We start from the raw sequence: 19,473 nt of genomic DNA, 5'->3' as shown, positions 1-19,473 counted from the left end.
TTGAATTCAGCATGATTTTCACGTGGCATAAAATATTATTTTTCTTTTTATTTTTTTTCAACCATTTAAAAATTTTAAAAGCATCCTCAGCTCATGGGCCATAGATTTCAAGCATGAGCTATAGTTTGCCAACCCCAATCTAAATAAATTATTCATAAATTTTTAAAGAATCTAACAGTAGAGCATGCAGCTCTTAATCTTGGGGTCATGAGTTTGAACCCCATGTTTAAAGGGGGAAAAAAAAGAAAGAAAAGTTCTTATTAAATAAATAAAAATAAAAATCTAACATGGACTGTTGTCTTTTTTAGGACCTAGACACTGGGCTCTAGGTCATACTAATGTTTTAGTAAAACACCTAGGATTCACAGTCACTTTAACATTGTGAGGAGCACACAGCATGAGTAGCACTAAAGTAATGAATAAAAATTTAAATGCTTAAGGCCAAGAATTTTTTAATCCATGTCTCTAGTGAAAATTAGTGAGGTTTAATTTAAGAACTGTCTAGGAAAGAAGTGAGGACTTTTAAAAACAGACTCACCTGGATCATAAGCAATTATGAAGAATGTCAGATATGACTCAGAATGCTTTGTGATTTCTGGAAAGCATAACTGGAATCTTTTAATAGTACTCTGGTTTATTCTAATTTTTAATGAAGTATTCTAATTTATTCTAATTTTTAAACAATAGCTTGACACATGAATCTGAATGGGCATATAAAATATATCTGTGCAAACTTCCAAAAATTAGAATGCTACAGAATGTTTTTTATTTGGGTGGCTCCTCATTAACTGTTTTAACTGTTCCTCATTTTAAAAAAATCTTGAATTCTATCTGTATTTTGTTATAATTACACAATAGCTTAATACTATTTCCAGTTATTAAACTTCATTAAGTTTACTAAACTTTATTACTAACATTTACCTAATAGAAAATTCTCCAAAATTTAGGTATTTCCTTACCTAACAAAGGATGTTCAGAAGTCAAATCTTCTCTCCCCACAGTTATAGCTGCTGGAGACAATGTGGGTGGTGGTGGGGTTCTGTCCATCCGGACACATTCATCTGACTCTTCAGGCATTTCTTCTTCACACACATCTTCTACTTGATAAACCTGCAATGACAAACCACACAACCTTAAAATGTTTCTAAAAATACATTTACTAAGGTATTTCTAACTTAACTGAAAAAAAAAAATAATAAACTCTAAGTGTTTTAAATTTTAAAAAGACAGAATGATTATTTGACAGACTAAAAGGAAAACTTTAAAACAGCTCAAGTGAGACTTTTCATAATGCTTGACAATATTTCACTAAAAGAAAGCTGTGGATCAGTATCTAAGATACAAAGTACTAAAGTTTCAAAAAGGTGAAAGTCAAGTCAGAGCATATTTTTAATTTTGAGAATTAAAAAAAAAGTTTTGACTTTATACATTCAAATAACTATTTGGGGAATTTACTATTGTTTCTATTAACTTCAACTGTCATAAATCAAAATAAATACTAGTATTTTTCACAAGCCCACTAAGTAAATCTCCAAAATGACATATATCAGGAATTGTTTAGAGGATGATACCCCAGGCTCTTCTTTATTATATTCATGTGAACTTAAGATTAAATTATGAAAAGTAATATCTGAAAACATACTAAAAAGGTATGCAATTATATCTTTAATTTTCTGATCTACTCAAGAATTTAATGAAGTTTTATAAGCTAGTACCAGGTAAACAGAAAATATATGTCCTTGAAATAATATACATACATACATACACACACACACACACACACCCCACCTAATAAGCCATTTAACATATTATTTTTAGTTCTTTAATACTGTTCCTTATAAAATTTTTAAGTTTTTAACTTAACAACCTTGTTATCTAATGCTCAAGAGCACACAGTAAGAAGAAAACATGGACTCAAGCCAAGAAGGTACTATGTAACTTAAAATAACTTATTAATTATTCATTAAACTTAAGACTGTTTCCCAAGGCCACTTTTAGACTATTTTGTCATCATACTTAACCATTATTTTTGAAAAATGACAGGCTACTATAAACAAAGCCACAAAGCAGTTCCCTTCCTTTCTTTTATATACAAAGCTTATTACTTAAATTTACGAAGGTCATGAGTTTTTAAGATTACTTACCTAAACTGATTAATATTTCTAATAAACATTAAAACAAGAATCTCTCAACATTCACAACAAACTTCGTGATATCTAATATTATATATATTTTTAATCAAACTACTGAAAAAGTCTGGTGATTTGAAGTATATAAAATTAAATACAAAAATGGTTAAAGTTATTAAAACCAACATAAAGCATGTGTTATTAAAAGGACTATCAAGTTTCATCTACAAAGGAATAAATCTAGCAACAGTGATAGAGTTTAAAAAAAAAAAAAAACTAACTTTCCAAGCCTCTATTAAGAATAAAATATCTTAGGACACCTGGGCGGCTCAGTCAGTTAAGCATCTGCCTTCAGCTCAGGTCATGATCCCAGTGTTTTAGGATCGAGCCCCGCAATACCCTCCCAGCTCAGGAGGGAGCCTGGTTCTCCCTCTCCTCCCTGCTCCTCTCTTTTGCTGTCTGTCTCTCTCAACTAAATAAATAATATCTTAAAAAAAAAAAAAAGAATAAAACATCTTAAAAAGAAAAACATGTCTCTTCCTTTGTTTAAAAATTTAGAAATCCTAAAAAAAAAAAAAAGTTTTAAGAATCTTCCAGCTACTGATAATCTTATACCAATTATAATATCCAGAACTGTGATCTGATTTAACAAAGTAGACTACATTTTTAAGATATTTGCCGCCAACCCTGCATCTGGAAACCTGTTTCACTGAGAGATTCCTGCCTCACGTCTGGATGCTCAGAAGTAAAAACAGCTGCTTATTATTATACAGTACAATGATAATTTTTTTTAATGACAATAATGTTCAATACAAGGAAAGTCATCCAAAAGAAATGTCATGGGGGTTAAAGGAAAAAACAATAAAATCTTCTACTGAGGAGCATCTGCTGTCGGGATTACCGTAACTTGGAAGTGGTAGGGATGTTGATTCAGAGGTAATTAGAAAAGTATGGTTATATCAACCAGTTCAATTTTATCTGTGTAACATTCCTTTATTAGATATTATCTTTTCTTAAAATGTTGAAATTCTCTCTTTAATATTAATGTTCTCAGAAGTTTTTAAAACACATACTACAGTAACTTTTAAGGAATTTAAGTTTTATTTTTGAGTTTAAAAATTCTAGTTTTTAAAAAATAATTTAAGAGTTTTAAAGGAAAAGTCATAACATAAACAGCACATACTGAAATAATCCATCAAAGAATATTATAAAATATTTGTCATTCTTTATAGGTAAGCCTAACTATATATACTTTCTTCCAAATCTGCTATGTAAAGGCAAAATAGGTTAATAAAAGAAGTAGGCAACAACATCTGTCACAGACATCTGGCACCATGAGCATAAAAAATCCAAGTGCAACAACTAAAATATTGAATAAAGCAAAGAAATTGAGGTTTTACTCACAAGATCATTAGAAGACTGCACAACACAATTTCTGTTTAGCTCATAACTACAACTATTCTAAAACCAGCAACCAGTGCCAAACTTACCTCAATAAAATACATTAGTCCCATCTGTCTTCCTTTCCTAAATAAACTGTAGAACATTTACTAGTTCTAAATTATCTACTCTCACATCTTATCATACCCAAATGTCAATGAAAAATCTTAGTTTTATAAATGTAACTTTTATAAATATATTTTTTAAAAAATACTTTTACTTTGATAATTCACAATCTTTTAAAATTTCACATCTCTTAAGAAGTAAATAGATATTATCTTTAAATATTTGAAACAGCCAGGTAACTGTGAAGAGATGCAAAATTTATGAAGAAACATGATTTAATTTAAAAAAAAAGAGATTAAAGGCAATGAAAGAAAAACAGAGTAACTTAATAAATAGGGTATGGTACTAAAAGAAAGATAAAAGGTAAGAAAAATAACACAGGAACATCCATAGCAAGTATGAGCACACCAGTGACAACAGCATAAGTTACTACTTTCATGAGGGAAAACAAAAACTTCCAAAAATGAGAAAAATCTAGATTTTTTTTTTTAAAGATTTTTATTTATTTATTTGATAGACAGAGAGAGATCACAAGTAGGCAGAGAGGCAGGCAGAGAGAGAGAGGGGGAAGCAGGCTCCCTGCTAAGCAGAGAGCCCGATGTGGGGCTCGATCCCAGGACTCTGAGATCATGACCTGAGCTGAAGGCAGAGGCTTAAACCACTGAGCCACCCAGAAGCCCCGAAAAATCTAGATTTTTTTAAATTGTTTTTAAAAGAAGACAGCAAGAACTACCAAGACCTCAAATTTTTTAGCCTTAATGTCTTATTATGTTGGTATTCCTATCCCAAATATGTTCCTCCAAAGTTTCCCCTAATAAAAACAATTGGAAAATTAGAAAGCATCTAAGAAATTTTACTTTTTACTTATTAAAACCCAAATCACAGAGCGAGAAAGAATATAAATTTAAAATTTCTTAGAAATTACTGTACACTTGGAAGCCTATGTTTTATATTAAAATATTCATTGTAAATTCTTCAAAAATCTAAAAAAAGATACATGAGAAATCAATGACAAACTTATTTCTAGATGCCTATTATTTCTATTGAGCTGTTTTTAATAAAGGTAAATTAGAAGTGGAAGTCAATTTCTTTATGCCTATTAACATCAATGGGGATGATAAGAATAAAGAATTTATAAATTTGCATCCTGAAAACTAAAATGTTTCCCATTAAGGAACAGACTTTAAGACTCCTTTCCTTTCTGAATTAATGATTATTAGTTTTAAGTGATAAAATCTTTTCAGGGAAATCTGATATGAAACCTTCTTTGGGAAGACTATTTTCCTCAATTATAAATTCATTATTAATTTGAGCATTCTGCCCAAACATTTAGAGACCTTATTTCAATTTTTATTGTAAATTATTTTACAAATTTGAAAAGTCTTTTAGACAATGTTTATTTATTTATTTCTTTAAAGATTGTATTTATTTATTTGACAGAGATCACAAGCAGGCAGAGAGAGAGGGGAGGAAGCAGGCTCCCTGCGGAGCAGAGAGCCCGATGCCGGGGCTTGATCCCAGGACTCTGGGATCATGACCTGAGCAGAAGGCAGAGGCTTTAACCCACTGAGCCACCCAGGCGCCCCATAGACAATGTTTAAAAAAAACATTCCTCAAGCTAATTTTCTTTTCCAGTCAACATATACCATTGCTAGAGGTTTATTCTGATAAATTTCACCATGATCTCAATTATTCAGAACTTTTATTCCTCCCAATTGATTTTTTTCATCCTCAGTATTCAATTTATCCACTCAGTATTTTTTAGCTTTTTAAATGAGAAACATTTAAAGTATATCTCTTCTCTTCATAGAAATTTAAAAATCAGAAGTTTAATAATTCTAAAAGATGGGCTACAGTTAATGTTTTTCACAAAGCTGCATTCTCTCCTGGAGTAAATGTCTTTTCCACAAAATTTAATTACATAATATAATTTTACCCCAAAATTACATCATACAAGCATACCTCTACCTTGAAACCAAAGCCCATAAAGGCCCAGGACTTCAGAATGCACACAACCAAAAAGGTTAGGTAGATAAACCATACGTTTAAGAACATACAAGCCAACAGAAGGGATCTATGAAGGATAATCACCTTAAGAGAAAAAACTTTGTGCAGATGACACTGGTTCAAATGCATTCCCTTGGGGAAAAAAAATCAACTCTGTAAAGATAGCAGATGGATTTGTTTAAATAGTAATAAAATTAACGAGGGACTTTAATAACCATCACAAATTATCAAGCATGCAACCATACTAAAACAAATGGCATTTTTTTTTTTTGCCCATACAGCATGTTTGTCAGACACTGACAGATGGAAATTTCAAGCTTTTTAAATTCAAAGGCATTTAGATCTAGCAATATAACATAACGTGGGAGAAAATAGTTTTTACTCTCAGTTCAGCAAGAAAGTCAAAGAGCTTCCAAGGGCTTACCACTGGTGGATCAACAGGTGCTGGTGGTTGTACTTGTAGGTTTACCGCAACAGTCTGTGGAGGAGGAAGAGTCTGAAATGGCAACTGGACCAAAGCTTCTGCAGCTGGAAGCTCCTCTTCTGACACCAAAGCATTCTGCACCAAAACCTGGCCCTGGGATAGAATTTCAGGCTGCACTTGTAAAGACTGCATAGACTGCAAGGGCAGTGGTGGAATCTGAGCTGGAGGAGATGCCGACATCTGCGGAGGGGTTGCAATTGGGATTGGAGAGGACTGCAGGGTTGAATACTGCTGGTGTGATGTTGGAGACACAATCTGCTGACCTGGGGACACCAAAGCGGACTGCTGAACTGGGCCAATGTGCACAACAGGGGAAGCTGGAAGTGGAAGATGGGATGGAAGATTCAGCTGTGCTGTAGGCTGCACCTGATTAGCAGTGGATTGCTGCAGGTTTGGCCCTGGCTGGAGAGCCGAGGACACAAGAGAGTGTGGCTGAATAAGGGCCTGTGGATGGATAATTATAGTAGGAGACTGACTTGGAGAATGAGGCGGGGGGGGAGACACCACTACAGACTGCTGTGCTGACTGTGACTGGCTAGGAGACATTGTCAAAGGAGGGGGATGGCTCTGAATTGGCGAACAATGCTGTGACTGGGCATTACTAGGAGCTGGAGGAAGGCCATGGTTTTGGAGTGGCATACAGTGCTGGGATGGGGGTGGGTCTTGAGTTGGATTTTGAAGTGTGATTGGCTGAATTTGCTGTTGCTGCTGCTGTAATATCAGCTGATGATGGGAAACCTTGGGAGGTGGTGAATGAAGAGGAATCTGCTGATGTTTTATTAGAGGATGAGGCTGAATTGGAGGATATGAAGCTGTGAGAGAAAAAAATGACAATTAGTATTTTTTTCCAAAAATAGCCTAGAAATTTATAAACAAATATAAAAGAGGAAAGTTTTCACATCAGAAGGTCTTAATCACCAAAAGTCTATTACAAGTCTTCCCGACAAGAGTGATTTGAAAATATGACAAAAACAACTTTTCCTTGGAAAACTATTAAGATTTCATGAAACAGACAATAGCTGTGATAAGCCCCAAAAGAAAAAACAGCCTAAAACAACTGATTCATACATCTGAAATATACACGATTCATTCTTATTAAATTATTAAATATACACAATTTATTCTTATTAAATTTATTCTTATTGAAGTTACCAGAAAATCTGCATTAACTTTAAACAAAGTTTATCTGAATTCCTTCTCTGGGGAGAAGAGAAGTATCCCAGAACAAATATAAGATCTATAAAAATAACTTCAAAATCATAAAAATGCAGTATCAAAATTCATAAAATAAAGGTCTCATATCTTTCTAGCCTATGTCTAAATAGTCTTCCAACTAACAGCCAATGTAATTATTTATAAAGGTTCCCAAGTAAGTTTCCAAATTTGAGCCAAGATGAAAAGTTGGTATTATTGGACCCAGGAACAGAAAATGTTTTGTATAACAAGTTAATTTAGCTAAGCAAAACACATGTGTGAATTCTACAGCACTGCTGAATAATCACTTTAACTAAGAAATAAAATTTCCGGGGCCATTCCAAACCCAGGACAACACTAGTTTGGCAGCAATAAGTTCATGCTGTCTAAATAAAGGATTTTGTTTCACTTCCCTCCTGCCCCACCCAAAAAAAAAACAAAAACAAAAACAACAAAAAAACCTTACAGTAATCTATAAAAGACAGCATCCGTTTTTTTTTTCCCCCCCACAGAGGAGTCACTCATAACAGGGACAATATATATAAGAATTAGCAAAATCAAGTAGTAAATAGTTGTCCATTATCATGCCTCTTCTGCACACTAGTTCGTATGTTTACACAGAGGGAGGTGCTGGTGAAACCCTCTCTAAAAATAAATGGAAATGGGGTTCACTAGAAGATAAACTGAAAAGATTTCTTAATATCATACAAAGGCTGTATGCATTTAAAATAGGTCTAAAGAGAGGGCAAAACTTTCTTAATCTCAGAATGTTAAGATAAAGGCTGTAACATCTTACATCTACTAACCACATTTGTGACAAAGGCCTTATAAAAATTATAACAACTTTTTAACATTGTTGCATTTGCTTAGTTATCATTTAAAATTGGGGGGGGGGTCTTTTAAGGAAATTAACATCTGATTATTAACATCTCAAAACACAGACACTTAAAAGGTTCAAAAAATATCCACCAATTCTGGGACGCCTGGGTGGCTCAGTTGGTTAAGCCGCTGCCTGCGGCTCAGGTCATGATCCCAGTCCTGGGATCGAGTCCCACATCGGGCTCCTTGCTCAGCAGGGAGCCTGCTTCTCCCTCTGCCTCTGCTGCCATTCCGTCTGCCTGTGCTGGCTCTCTCCCTCTCTCTCTCTGACAAATAAATAAAATCTTTAAAAAATATATATATATCCACCAATTCTATTTTTTAAAAAATAGATTCATTCTAAACTTTCACCTAAAGTAATTTTCGCATAACTAGACTAGCACTTCAAACTAAGACTGAAAATTTTATGCCAGCACTTTATAAATGTGTTGATAAGGACTCTACACTATAGGGCATTCAATTAAAATCTCAGAATCCTAGAGTGCCTTTTCTTCAAAGGCTCAAGGTGCTTTCACATTTCTCTCATTTGTTCTCACAAAATGCCTGTGGAATAGGTAAGTATTATTTTTCCTCTTTTACATAAGGGGAAATAGAGGTTTTGCCATCGTAACAGCAAACAGCCACTTTAATTCAATTTTTAAAGTTATAACTAAAATACCACATTCTTGATGCACAATGGGTAACACATTTATGGAATAAAAGTTCCTTCTCGGTTCTAGTTAGTAAGCAATCTTTTTTTATACTCTAGAACTGGTAATTTAATAGTATTCAATTAACACTTTTACCTAAATGAGGCTTTTCTTTGATCAGAAATCAAAGTGAATCTATATATTTTATATTAGTCCCTAAGCCCAAGTGACAAGAAAATAGAGAATAATTGTAAGGCTATCTGAAACAATACTTCTGGATAAGAAAAGCCCTAGTGCTCTCGAGAATACCATGTTCGTTAACTTCTCCAATTTTAATAAACTTTTTATTATTTCAGGATGGCCTTTATTTGGAGAATTAATGATTGGCATCATCTCTCACATATATAGAGCTCTTTATATAATTACTTACAGTTAAATATATTATTAAATAATTATATATTATTGTAAATTATTAAACACATTACTTTACTAAGTAGTTACAACTACCTTATGAGGTAGACAGGGTGCTACATTAATCCAATATATTACTGGAGAAGGAACTGGCCAGTTAAGTGTATTGCCTCAAATCACCCAGCTATTGAGAAAATTTTATGCAGCCCTGGGTGTAAAAGAACCCAGAATCCCTAGCTGAGTCTGGGTTCCTATTATGGATTGAATGTTTGAGTGCCCAAAAATGCATATGTTGAAACCCTAAATCTCCTGTGACTACATTTGGTAATGGGGCCTCTATGGAAGTAATTAAGGTTAAATGAGGTCAGAAGGGTGGGGCCCTTACAAGAAGAGCAAAAAGCTCACTATCCTCTCTCCTACCACTCAGATGAAAGACCATGTGAGGACACAGCAAGAAGGCAGCCATCTGCAAGCCTTTAAAAGAGCTCTCACCAAAAATAAACACTGCCAGACCTTGATCTTGGGTTTTTCAGCCTCCAGAACTGAGAAAATAATGTTCTACTGTTTAAGCCACCTAGTCTATGATATCCTTTATGGCAGCCTGAGCAGACCTGCATAGGCTTTTCACTACATATTAAATTAATGTTTACAAAAAGTTTGGTATATATTTTTTCTAACTGATGTCATAAAAGCTCTAAAAACTGCTATAAAAACTTAAACTCGAATGCAGTTAGTGATAATTTCCAGTCATATGGTTAAAATTCACCTTTATTTTATATATTAAAAATAGATAAACTATCAAGTGAGAGCTACAAATTCAAGAAGAAATGAAGAAAACCAAATGGTTTTAACATCTTAGAAATAAATATAAAGAAACAATAACCATATCCATTATAATAATTATTAGTCTATGCTACAGTAGAATACCAGTAGATTTTTTTCAAATTTGAAAGTGACCTATATAAATAAGCATTTTCTAACTGAGGAACAGGATAAATTACCAAGAATCTCAAAAACAACAACAACAACAACAAAAAAAAAAAAACTCTTAACTTCAGACTAACTTCTCACCAACATGAGCAGAAAATCTAAGAGTGGAAAAATTCAGCTATTACTTAGCCAGAAGATACAAACTGCTTTGAATAACTGCAGTGTAAGGCTTGAATGAATTTATAAGTTTGGTAACTCCAAAGGTTTTTGTGGCTTAGGGTATTTCATTTGGTTTTACTTCTAATCAACACCACCACGGGAAATTGGAGTTTGGTAACACAGTTAAGAGATCTAAATTTGGTATTGCAATTGTCCTAAGAGTCTGATGGTTTTAGCTTACTGATCTCCTCCAAACCTACATAAAATACTGGCCATCAGAGGAAGGCAACGATAGGGATCCTACCACACTATCAATTAAAGAAAAGCAGAAGAGTAATTGTCAACTTAGAACCAGGTATTGGGAGCTCAGGAGAACTGAAAATCTAAAAGTAATCTCCTTGCTTGAACTAACTAACCCTGCAAGAGGTCCTAGCTTTATCTGAAGGGAGCATTCTCTTTGGAAGGAAATTAACCTACCCCCCATTATAATCTATCAAAACTATAATCACTAAAAATTGTCCCAAGCAGTCATGTCAAGTGCAGCGGGTCACTAATGCTCTGCAATGACGCCTATCAAAACTGGCCAGAGGCTGGATTGAGGCTGAAAATACTCTAAACAGTAGAGTACAAAAAGCCTGTTATCAAGCCATACAGAGACCTAGGACCTAGGCACACAGATGTTTATAAAAAAGAATTCACATCACACTATACTATGAATGGACTTATTAATTTATACATTACAACAATGCCTGCACTTATCTAAAGATTCAGATTTAAGAACTCCAAGCAGTGATACCCAATTTGAATGGGGGAAAAAATTGTGCTATAATTTCCAAAATTCAAATGGAAAAACAGACCAACTATTAATCCACCAAATAGTTACTGTCCCCCTAATGTAAATAAGTACATATAAGGCACAACTTAGTACTGTCAAGAAAAAAGGGTGAAAAGGTGAAACAAAAGAGGGTTAAAGAAGTTAATAATTGAAAAGTACCTGACACATAAGTGTTCATTATTATCATCCTACTCTCTAAGAGCTTACTATACAGTAGAAAAACTAAGATCAGTAAGTATACAAATAACTATAAAAGAAAAAGGACCACAAAGAAACATAAAAACACTACACAGTGATGAGAGATTTCTAACTAGAGGAATATCAAACAATCCTAAAACACTGAGATTGGGTACTACAGAGAATGCAAGCAATATTAGCACAGAGGAAACATGCAAGAAAAACATATTTAGGTGGAGAGAAAGCAGACTTCAATAATATAAAATTAATCTTTAAAAAGTAATACATAGTTATAAAAAGACAGAAAGAAGGTGTTACTTGATGAAGTTGAATTAAGGGAGGACATTTTTTTTAATGAAACATATGTGGTGTCTAGCCCAGTACGTAACACACACACATACTTTCAATAAACAATAGCTGGACTGGAATAAAAACATATGCAGATATATTACAGAAGAGATACAAGTATAGTTGAGAAGCAAAGGAAGGGATCCAGCACAAGGGAGACAAAAGATTCTATAACAACTGCAAGAGAAGGTTAGGAGCTGGTAAGAAAGATACAATTGATGACATAAGCAAACAGTGTTAACTTTAAAGTAGAAAACGAGTAACTCCTTATCTTATTAGAAGTGAAGGAAGCTCAACACTGAGTAATTCTGAGATGAACAGAGGAGGTGGTAAGAAAACTCACTCTGGATGGCCCCAACATTTTCAGTCTAAGAACCATGAAGGATCTCATCTTGTGGATAGCAGAGAGAGCACATATGGGATTCAAAGGTGGATGAGAATGAAAATGACTTAGTTGATTGCCTGACATCTTCCTCTCAGAGATGGGAAAAAAAGCAACATCATAAGAAAAATAATTATACAAAATCCTTATTTTTGTAAAGTGGTAAACTCCACTCACTAACGATAACTTTTTTTTAAAAATGTGCTTTTTAAAGAGCTTTTAATTCTGTCCCACTAAAGCATATTAAATAAATTACAGGTAAATCTTTTTTTTTTTTTTCTTTAAACTAAAAGGTTTTTCAAGAAACAAGAGTTGACAAGGATGTGGGGAAAAAGGAACCCTCGGGCACAGTTGGTGGAAGGCAAACTGGTGCAGCCACTGTGGGAAACAGTACAGAGGTTTCTCAAAAAATTAAAAATAGAACTATCCTACAGTCCAGTAATCACAATACTGGGTATTTACCCAAAGAATATGAAAACACTAATTTGAAAGGATATCTGCATCACTATTTACTGCAGTATTATTTACAACAGCCAAATTACGGAAGCAGCCCAAGTGTCCATCAACAGATGAATGGATAAAGAAGATGTGATACACACGTGCACGCACACACACACACACACACACAAATTATTCAGCCATACAAAAGAATGAACAGAGCTAGAGAGTATAATTCTAAGTGAAATAAGTCAAAGATAAACACCGTATGACTTCACTCATATGTGGAATTTAACAAAGAAAAAAAAAAAAAATAGAGACAAACCAAAAAATAGACTCTTAACTATAGAGAACAAGCAGATGGTTACCAGAGGGGACTGGAGAGAGGTGGGAACAGGTAAAATAGGTAATGAGGATTAAGAGTACGCTTTTCTTAATGAGCATGGAGTTACATAAAGAATTGCTGAATCACTATATTGTACACCTGGAACTAATATAACACTGTACATTAACTATACAGGAGTTAGAATTTTTTTTAATTAAGTAAATAAATAAAAAATAAAAGCCATTGGTTTTACCAATACAATGAAAGATCAGCACATAATGAAGATGTTAATCAAATGTCAGTTAACCAAAAAAATTTTTTATTATTATTTGTTTTAGCTATTGGGCTCTTTTGATTTCTCTTTCTTCAACTACAATACTGTTTTTTTTTTAAACTCATGAAATTCACATTTTAAAATGTTTTTAAAAGTATTTTTGTTCCCATAATAGACATCTTTTGTTTTGCTCTGCCTGCTGATAAAGTGAAAAATACAACTATTTCCAACAAGTTTATCCCACCTGGTGCTATTAACTGGTGAATACTTGATGTACGGGTAACAGCTGTGCTTCGTGATTCCAGACTTGGACTTTCTCCCTTCTTATTACTTTCTGGAGAAGGATCTCGTTGGCTGATTTTAGAACTGGTGACTGTTGTTTTGTTATGACAAATTGTCAATGACTGAGTTTGACTAGTGCTTTTTGGCGGACCATTCTGTGAGCTAGATAATACACCCAACTTCTGGCTGCGTAATGTTAAATTCTGAACCTAAGAACCACACAACAAAAAATAAGGATGAAACAGATGGAATTAATTGAGATATGATAATCATTACCATTATAACAGCAACGACAATACATTTATAGTATGTTTTTTACATATCAAGTTCCAAGCACTTGAAATGACTGATTAATCCTAAAAGAAAGGAGAGTTATTATTCTAAGTAATCATACCTTAAATATTAAGTAAAAATTTTTTAAAAGACATTAAGGGAATCATTAAGAACAAAATGAAAATACTATATATATATATGTATATATATATATCAAACAAACTATATATATGAGGAAATCACTCTGCAACATACTGCATTTTGAAGTTACCAGCTCAGAGACAGGTGAAGGGAAGGAGAGAGAAGGGTACTCCACATAAAAAGGAAAACTTGATCAAAGCCTCGGTGGCAGAAGAGCCCAGGGTGTGTAAGAGAAGGAGCAATCCCTTCAACTTCACTCTGACTCCTCCAGGCCAAGAGTGTGAAACCTTGAAGGTTACAAGTGCTTCATACTCTTGTGAGAAATTACTACATACAGTTAGGTGTGTGCATATACAATACTGTCATCCTCCCACAGATCAGAAAGAAAAAGAAAAGAAAAAAAAAAACTACCCCTTCTACAGAGGTTATAAGGGAACACTCATCTTGTATATTAGAAAACTCATTCATCAAATCACCTGCCCACTGTGATAATTAAAAGCATATCCCAACTCCTTTTTAAGTCCTATTGTTATGGAATACTCACATGGCTTTGAGAACTACCTCTCATGAACTGAAAAAACCTTGAATGGGGCCTTGAAACGGGTTACACTATGACTCCTGTCTATACCCAGGGCTATTCTAAACATACCACCAATCTGGATGGTAGCAAGATCATCCCCCAATGACTTTCACCTGAGGTTTATACCATTTCCAAAGGGCAAGACAGAAAATGCCTCTCCAATAGCTGCCTAACGTTTTACCGATCTGGAAATGAATGCATTAAACACATTTATGCTAGCACTGACCCTGAGTCGGAAACTGAAACAAAACATTCTAAAGTGACAAAGCAAATGAGATACTGCTGCTTTATGCAAACTCCTGTTTCATGTGTGTTCTGTCTCTACAACTGTATCATTTAACTGATACAGGCTAAAACTTCTTTTCCTAAGTGCCAAATGCAGTGGGCAGCCAACAGCAGGTGCTGAACAAATGTTCACTTCAGAGCAGTTGAGGCTTGAAACAGTCTATTCTAAACTACTGAAAGAATTTTCTGAGACCATATGGAGCATCTTCTCAGATTTTTGTCAAATATTTCATAGCAAAGTAAGTGGACTAATAATTGTGGTATTACTGAAATTTAATACAAAAATAAAATTGCTAAAATCCAGGTTTCTCAGCTTGCCACTCAAAGCCCTCCACAATCTAGGCCCAAACCACTCTAAGCCCCATTCCCCACTATTTTAATCCACAATATTCACATTCTAGCCAAACCGTTCTGCTCACCCTTCTCCGAATACACCTTATACTTCCTCCATTTAGAGAGAGCCCCTGCTCAAGTTTCTCTTGCCTAAAATGCCATTCTCCTGAAGCCCAATCCTTTCATCAAGGCCCAGCAAAATCCCTCTCTCTCCCAAAGAAGCCTCTCCAAAGTTCCTGGTTAGAAATAATTTCTCCTCTCCTCTACAATGCCTTTCCCACAGAATTTGGACATACTGGCCTACAGCACTGACATATGTCTAGCTTATTTTAGAATTACTAATGTGTCTGTGAAATGTTGAGACACTTGCTGGCAGGCTCTCATCTCTGACATTCATTTTTGTACTCCCCACAGTTCAGTGCTACAGACATAACAGAAACTCTGCAAGTCTGAGATATTCTCCTACATCTGATTTTAAAATATATATTAACTGCCTTTTTTTTTTTTTGCTAAGTGTTTAGTTCTATTTACAGTTTTCTTAGGCAAGCAGTAAAATCTGTTCATATTTAACCAAAAAAAAATCTCAACCAGTATCTAGTGGAGGCACATTAAAGTCTTTTAAGAAGCAAGGGGAAAAAACAGCATAAAACTGAACATAAGCCATAAATGATCTAGAAGTGAACCAAATCATAATAATATTCAAAGGCTAAATTATAATCTGAAAAATGAGAAAACTTTCTTTCAAATAAAAAGCACATTCACAGTATATGAGGATTTCACACAATGAACCCTAAACCTGCAGCAATCCATTTCTATAGAATAATTTTGTTCTTTGGAATTCTGAAAGAAAATGTATGTATGTGCTTATTATATGTATCATATACATTATCTATATGAATAAATTTTGGAGTATAGCCATAATAACTATGGTCATCTTGGCTTATATATTTATAATAAATTTAAAACATGTCAACCATACTCCTAGAGTACAGTAGAGTTAATTCAGCTGTTAATAGAAAGACCATATACTCAGATGTCCTTGACAGACGTTCCCTTTTGAGAAGAATCCACCCTTTCTAGATACAGAGTAGTTCTGTAATGTCCAACTTTCATTTCATCTTAACTTTTCCTATGATCAAATTATGGAAACATTCTGACTTTTAAAAATCTAGGTTGCACATGATCTATTTCTGCTAATTTCACACATTACATTTTTATAGTGGGTTACTGAAATACTCATATCTATTATTTAATTTGGCTCTAACAAATACTGTGTGAATTACTGTGTAACATCCCTTCTTTGCAGATGAGGAAACTAAGACTTAATGTCATACTGCCAACAGCAGAGCTGAGTTTCTAGCTTTTAAATCCAAAGGACTATTTTTTTCCTCAATTCTAAAAGCATTCCCTGATAGCCTTGGTAAGTAAGATTTGCTACTTTTAGTCCTATATCTTTCTGAAAGTCAGACTTTTTACTTATTTTCTTGGTCATGGTCGGGAGAAGGGATGGTGCATTTAAAATAGTAAATAAGGGTAAGATATTCCAAATTTCTTACTTTTGGACAGTATGCTACAAATGAATTTTAATACTAAGAAAATATTAACTGTTATACTGACTTCTGTAAAAGAACATTAAAATAAAATGTCAACTTTTGCATCTCTCAATTACAAATTCATTGTTTTAAAAATTTCATATGAAGTTTAAAAATTAACAAAGTGGAGCACAAAGTTTTTCAAAACTAACAGCCCCAAATTTGAGGACAGTTACCACTAGAATATGCAAAGTATTAGCATCCCCTACCACTGTCATCTTCATTTACTGCCATTTCAAAAGCACTGCAAAGAAAAAACATTTGTAGACAAATTCCTAAAGGTCAATCCATCCCTTTAGTTTCTCAAAGTCTATCCTTGAATTAAGTCAAATTATCACAGAGCCGCATACCTGTATCACATCAAACTGGACCCCAGACCCACTTTTATAAAATTACTTTCACTATGCTCACTAAAGACACTCTAAGAGGTTTTCTCCATGAGAACACACAGGACACACTCTAGACCACTCTCTAGAGAGCATGTTAGTTGTTTTTCTAACAGCTGGTTTATTTTACCTTGGAAACTGTGAATCATTTAAATGGCTACCTTTCTCTTTTCACTATTAGCTACTTGAAAGCTAAGAAGTGAGGTCATGATTTATCTTTAGATAATATATAACAAAAATAGTGATTAGTGGCTTGTGATATGTGCCAGGCACTATGCTAAAAACATTTGAGTATTGTCTCATTTATTCCTTTTCACAAGTCTGAGCTATTCTAGCTCACAGTGAAGAAACTGAGGCTTAAATTATATCCAACATAATTTCATTTTAATGTAGCTTAAAAACAGGCAAAACTAACATAGGTCAGGATAGTATGACTCTTGAGGGGCAGCAATGACAGGACCAAAACAGGCCATCAGGGAGGCTTCTCTGGATCCTGGTAAGTTTCTCCCTTTTGGTCTGGGTGCTTGGGATGTAAGCATATTCTGGTACAGACTGTTGAACACTTAATATATGTTCTGGATTTATATTATACTTTAATGAAAGCTTTAGAATGTCCAAAAAAGAAAAAAGAAACTGACACTCAGGGCACCTGGCTGGCTCAGTCACTAGAGCATGCAGACTCCTGATGTCAAGGGTCATGCATTCAAGCCCCACAATGGGTACAGAATTTACTCTAGAAAAAAAAAATCTGAGGCTCAGCATAGGTAATAATAACAACTAACATCTACGTATCAGATACTGTTCTATTTTTCAATTATTTTTTAAGGATGTATTCATTTATTTGTGAGAGAGAACGTGCATGCAAGAGTGTGGTGGGAGAAGAGGGAGAGAGAATCTCAAGCAGACTCCCTGCTGAGCATGGAGTCTAACGCAGGGCTCCATCTCAGGAACCCTGAGATCAAGCATCACCTGTGCTGAAACCAACAGTTAGATGCTTAACTGACTGCCCCCCAAGCGCCCCTTATTTTTCAATTATTAACATATTTAATCCTCACTACAACCCTGTGAACCATTTTATAAATATTTATTTTATCTTGTTGAAACTGAGGGAGAGATCAATGATATATAATGAAAAAGTGGCAGAGCATGTACTTGAACCAGGAGAGTCTAGTTCTAGAGTCCAAACTTATAACAATATGCTACACTACGATCTTGTTCAAAATCAATCAACTGGTGAGTGACAAAGCTGGCAGTTGCTGAAGTCAGAATTTTAACCCAAGTCTTTCAATTCCTCCCTTTGCAAAAAAAAGTACTGAGTACCTATAATGTTCTAGACACTAAACACATCTGTTATTCATTCTTCAACTTACCCTACAATTACATATGTCTATATAGATATATATATATATACACAAATATATATGATAAAAATGTTTGATAACTTGGCTAATACAACTAATAAATAATTGAAGTGGGAGCTGAAATTAAACCCATGGAGGATTTCATGTGTGTAACTTGAAGAGGACCCTCACTCCTAACTCTATGCCACTTTTCTATTTTGATTTCTGCTTTTTTCATGCATGTTTTCAATTTATTTTATCTTGTTTTATTGTATGCATTTTATAAATCAATTAAATAAAATCTTAGTTGAAACAAAGTCAAGAATAAATAAAAAATAAAATTTAACATGTTCTGAAAGTTAATTATGGTCTATTTTTATTGGGTTTTATAAAACCAAAAGAAAACAGGAAGATCATTACTTCAACAAATCACTCCACAAAGAGATATCATAAAGGTTTAGAGGTCAAAGAACCTTAAAGATAATAAAGGTCTCATTTTGTAAATATGGAAAACTAAAGTACAAAAACGTTAAGGAATTGTGGAAGGACACAAAGCACATTAGGAGAAATCTGAGTTTAACTGATCACCATCTTTATATGCTGATATTGAAAACTGGCCTTTATTATTCAATAAAATAATAAGGAGGTTCTATGAAAAGTACCAAAGAATATTACTACTAATTTTAACTTTTACCAAAAAAATTAAGATTAAATTAAAAACAAAAAGCCAACGATGACTGTAAATTATACCTATTTCTGCCATATGCAGTCTAAAACATTAGCTACAGAAAAAATACCAAAATAGTATCATACAAAGTAATATCCTACTCAACTGGTTTTTGTTTTTTTTTTTTAAGATTTATTTGAGAGAGTGTGTGTGTGGGATAGCAGCAGTGGGACAAGAAGAGAAAATCTCAAGCAGACTCCCTGCCAAGCACAGAGCCTGAAGAGGGGCTCAATTCCATGACACTGAGATCATGACCCGAGCCAAAACCAGGAGTCAGACACTCAACTAACCACACCACCCAGGAACCCCTTCTACTCAAATGTTTGGTTTGGTTTTTTTTTTAAGATTTTTTATTTATTTATTTGACAGAGAGAGAGAGAGAGAGAGATCGATCGATCCCAAGTAGGTAGAGAGGCAGGCAGAGAGC

The 19,473-nt window shown here is 34.1% G+C and overlaps 2 protein-coding genes across 13 annotated transcripts in view; one reads left to right on the top strand and one right to left on the bottom strand.

The window, feature by feature from the left end:
- GPR160 (G protein-coupled receptor 160) overlaps positions 1-8,921 on the top strand; it is an 82,288-nt gene extending 73,367 nt beyond the window's left edge. Inside the window, exon 7 of one of the 2 annotated variants that reach the window (XR_009351020.1) lies at positions 6,106-8,921. The gene's annotated coding sequence lies outside the window, so the exon portion shown is untranslated. Of the gene's footprint in view, positions 1-5,923 lie in introns of both variants that reach the window. The other variant, XR_009351019.1, reaches the window with a different exon arrangement.
- PHC3 (polyhomeotic homolog 3) overlaps positions 1-19,473 on the bottom strand; it is a 78,556-nt gene that overhangs the window by 32,344 nt on the left and 26,739 nt on the right. For 9 of the 11 annotated variants that reach the window (XR_009351018.1, XR_009351017.1, XM_059163500.1 and 6 more), the window contains 4 exons: positions 13,352-13,598; positions 6,067-6,938; positions 5,727-5,774; positions 960-1,110 (listed from right to left, as the gene is read on the bottom strand). Coding sequence is in view for 9 of the 11 variants with exons in the window: in XM_059163500.1 (XP_059019483.1) it covers positions 960-1,110; positions 5,727-5,774; positions 6,067-6,938; positions 13,352-13,598 (1,318 nt within the window). In the remaining 2 variants the exon portion in view is untranslated. The remainder of the gene's footprint in view (positions 1-959; positions 1,111-5,726; positions 5,775-6,066; positions 6,939-13,351; positions 13,599-19,473) is intronic. The other 2 variants (XM_059163503.1, XM_059163509.1) reach the window with 1 other exon arrangement.

This window comes from Mustela lutreola, chromosome 2 (assembly GCF_030435805.1).
Source record: "Mustela lutreola isolate mMusLut2 chromosome 2, mMusLut2.pri, whole genome shotgun sequence".
Classification (NCBI taxonomy): Eukaryota; Metazoa; Chordata; class Mammalia; order Carnivora; family Mustelidae; genus Mustela; species Mustela lutreola.
The sequence above is the reverse complement of the archived record's forward strand: the minus strand, read 5'-3'. Positions and strand labels throughout refer to the sequence as shown.